At 50.8% G+C, this 3300-nt stretch overlaps 1 protein-coding gene across 1 annotated transcript; it reads right to left on the minus strand.

The window, feature by feature from the left end:
* Positions 1-666: 666 nt before the first annotated feature.
* Positions 667-1680, minus strand: LOC107042499. Its single transcript, XM_015263560.1, has one exon. The coding sequence runs from the start codon at positions 1678-1680 to the stop codon at positions 667-669; it is 1014 nt and encodes a 337-aa protein (XP_015119046.1).
* Between the last annotated feature and the right edge of the window lie 1620 nt (positions 1681-3300).

The raw sequence follows: 3300 nt of genomic DNA on the forward strand, positions 1-3300 counted from the left end.
TTTCTTAGAAGTTGAGGCGACTCTCTGGTGAGTACATGTCTCCCAAACTATCGCACGGTGGTCGCTTGCGGTGTACGTATCCATTACTTTCCATGAACAGTTCCCCTTTGCGAGGTTGCTGCTCACGAATGTAATGTGAGCTCGCCTTTCCCCTCATGAAAGTCGGTTCATCGCCGCTGTTCAGTAGAACCACATCCAATGATGACATAGCTTCCAGTACAGCGTGCCCTCTGCTATAGGTCTCCTTACGTCCCCAGTCAACTGCCCAACCATGGAAGTCCCCGGCTATTGCCACGGGAAAGCGCTGCTTCGCATCCTCAGTCAGTCTGTCCAGGAATTCCGTAAATTGATGGATGGAAAGGCTCGGGGGGGCGTAGCAGCTATAGAAATGGATTCCATCAACCTTAGCCTTGACGAATCTATCTCATATACTACTGCCCGTAGTGCTCTGGACTGGCCGTTTCCCATAAGCCCAGATTACAGCCTTCCTGCTAGCGTCAGACATCCAGGATTGGGTGCCGAGGTGTCGATAAGGCTCTGAGATCATGACAAGTTCAAGCTTCCACTCCCGCAGTATAAGCAGGTCTGTATAAGCAGGTCGTGTCTGTATAAGCAGGTCGTGTGCAGCTTCACAATGGTTGAGGTTTAGTTAGAGTACCTTCATCGTCATTTATTGAGGACCTTTTGGAGTACCTCCTTATAAACTGGGCATTTACTGCTACCAGCACTGTGGGCACAATTCTCCGTGTTGCCTTTTTTCTCAGAACACAACGCGCATAAGGGCCTCTCCTTACAGTCTGAAGGTGTGTTCCCAGTCACTGTGCACTTGATGCAGAGCTTGGATCGGTCAACTGTACTCGTGCGTTTCGTGGCGAGATGTCCGTAGTGCCAGCACCTGAAGCACTTTATTGGTCTCTCCATTCTCTTGGCACGGTAATTGACCCAACCGATTTTAATTTTGCCATGCTCATCCAGGATCTTTTTCGCAGCAGTTGCTGCGACAGTCACTGAGGCGGTCTGGGTTCCACCATATGCCATACGCAAAGATCTAATCGCCTTGGGAGTTATTTCGTGCTCCTCTCCAGCTATTCTTTGTAGGGCTTCGAGAACTTCTTCCTTCGTTGTCTCGTCGAGATCCTTTATTTCGAGTTCCTCTTGTGGTCCTTTTCTGAGTACTTGAGCCTCATCTCCAAGGAGATTGGCGATGGCTGTACGCAGTTCAGCGGCTCCGTCAGTCGTCTTCTTGCTCAAGATTATCAACATATCCCCGGTGGCTGTCCGACGGATCTTGTCGACGCAATCGTGAGCTTTTTCCGGAGGAACATCTTTCTTTACTCGGCATAGAATTTCCGAGTATTTCTCCTTGTCTTTCGGCCGAATAATCCGCGCATCAGGTCTCGGCGCTGGTTTCCTGGAAGTCTTCACCTGGCGCTCCTTTTTCTTTTTGGAAGTCAGCTGATCGGGCTGTGCACTCTGCCCTTTTTTCCTCTCCTTGCTCTTCACAATCTCCCATTTCGGATTTGCAGGTGACTTGATGGATGGTACATCCTGCGATACCGGTAGCTGCTTCTTCACCTTCTTCATCTCATGGGCTTCGGTTCCAGGTGAGCCTTTCGACCGTTTTCTCCGTAACCCTTTACGGATTTCTCGATCACCCTTTCTGATGTCCGAGTCCTCCATCTCCGAGTCCTTCGTCGTTGTCGCTAGCTAGCAAGCCGCCTACCGGTCCAGTAACAGAGCACTCAATCCGAGTGTTTGCTTCCTCCAGGCCCTTGAGCCTTCTGAAGGCTTTGTTAATAGAGGTAACACTAGCTTTGACCGTCTTGTAGATGTTTTGCCTGGGTTGGACAAATTCATGTAATTCTACAATGAGCTTACCCAACCGGGCCCATGCAAGGGAGCACTCAGTCTCCTGTTGAGTCTGCGACTCAACCCCACTTGTAACACTGGAGGCCAAGTGGTCCCAATTCATCTGCCATCGGCGTATACTGCCTAGTCTTTCTTCTGCCGCCAGTTCTTCGGAGCTTAGCGTTTCTGATCCCTTCCGCTGGTAGAGGGCTCTTCGTTCCATAGCTAGTAGCTCTATCGGTATCATCCCGGCGATGACATATACCGCATCCTCAGATACCGTCCGATATGCACTTGCAATTCTAAGGGCACTCAGCCGTTAGACTGGTGCGAACCTGCGGCGCGCTTCTTGCAACTGGAGTACGTCGGCCCAGATGGCACTGCCATATATAAGCACCGACGTTACGACTGAAGACAGCAACGCTCGTCTTCTTTACTTGGGGTCACCGATATTAGGCATGAGGCATGATAAGCTGGATCTAACTTCAGACGCCTTAGCACCTACACGCACTGCCTGCTGCTTAAAGTTGAGTCGGGCATCGATCACCTCCAGGTATCGGATGAATGGCCCGCATGTGAGTTCGGTATCGCCGAATCGCAGCGTGATCGTCTCTAGTTTCTTGCGGCTCGTGATGAGAACTGCCTCGGTCTTGTGCGCAGCAAGCTGGAGACCGACTGAGTCCATCCATCGTCTAATACGCTGGAACGTCCTGTCGAAGATGCAGTTGATCTCCTCCAGGGTTTTAGCCACGATGGTTACCGCCACATCATCAGCAAAAGCGACGAGTCGCGCTCCGCCTGGTAGCGCCATCTTCAGCAACCCATCGTACATGACGTTCCACAGTAGAGGGCCAAGCACAGATCCTTGAGGTACTCCTCCAGTGACTCCGTATTCCCTCGGACCAGCCTCTGTATCGTACTTGAGTATTGGATCTGTGAAGTAGCTATCCACCATCCGTCATACGTATTCCGGTACGTGCATTCCGGTCAAGGCTTCCATAATGTGGCTCCACCTGGCTGAATTGAATGCATTTTTGATGTCTAGTGTTGCCACTAGACAGTATTCTTTGGTGCCACCTTTCCATCTCGTACCGGAAATTGCTCGTTTGGCGGTCTTGACGACGAGGTCAATAGCATCAAGCGTTGAGTGATTTCACCGGAAACCATATGGTTATCAGCCAGCAGGTGGTCGACGACCTCTTCTATTCTTCGATAGGCAATGCGTTCCTGGATTTTGCCTGCCGTATCCAGTATGCAGAGTGGACGATATGATGATGGTTCGTCAGGCGGTTTCTTCCCTTTGGGTAAAAGCACGAGTCTCTGCTGCTTCCACCTGGTAGGAAAGATGCCCTCTCAAAGGCATGCATTGGATGCATCCAGGAACAGCTTCGGGGCTGCTTTAATGGCTGTTTTAAGGGCGATGTTGGGTACTCCATCAAGAAGCCTTGTTGT

This window comes from Diachasma alloeum, unplaced genomic scaffold (assembly GCF_001412515.2).
Source record: "Diachasma alloeum isolate Michigan unplaced genomic scaffold, Dall2.0 Dall_scaffold_00481, whole genome shotgun sequence".
Lineage (NCBI taxonomy): Eukaryota > Metazoa > Arthropoda > Insecta > Hymenoptera > Braconidae > Diachasma > Diachasma alloeum.

Coding starts and splice junctions, on each gene's coding strand:
- LOC107042499 (XM_015263560.1), bottom strand. CDS start 1,680: ATGGAGGACTCGGACATCAGAAAGGGTGATCGAGAAATCCGTAAAGGG.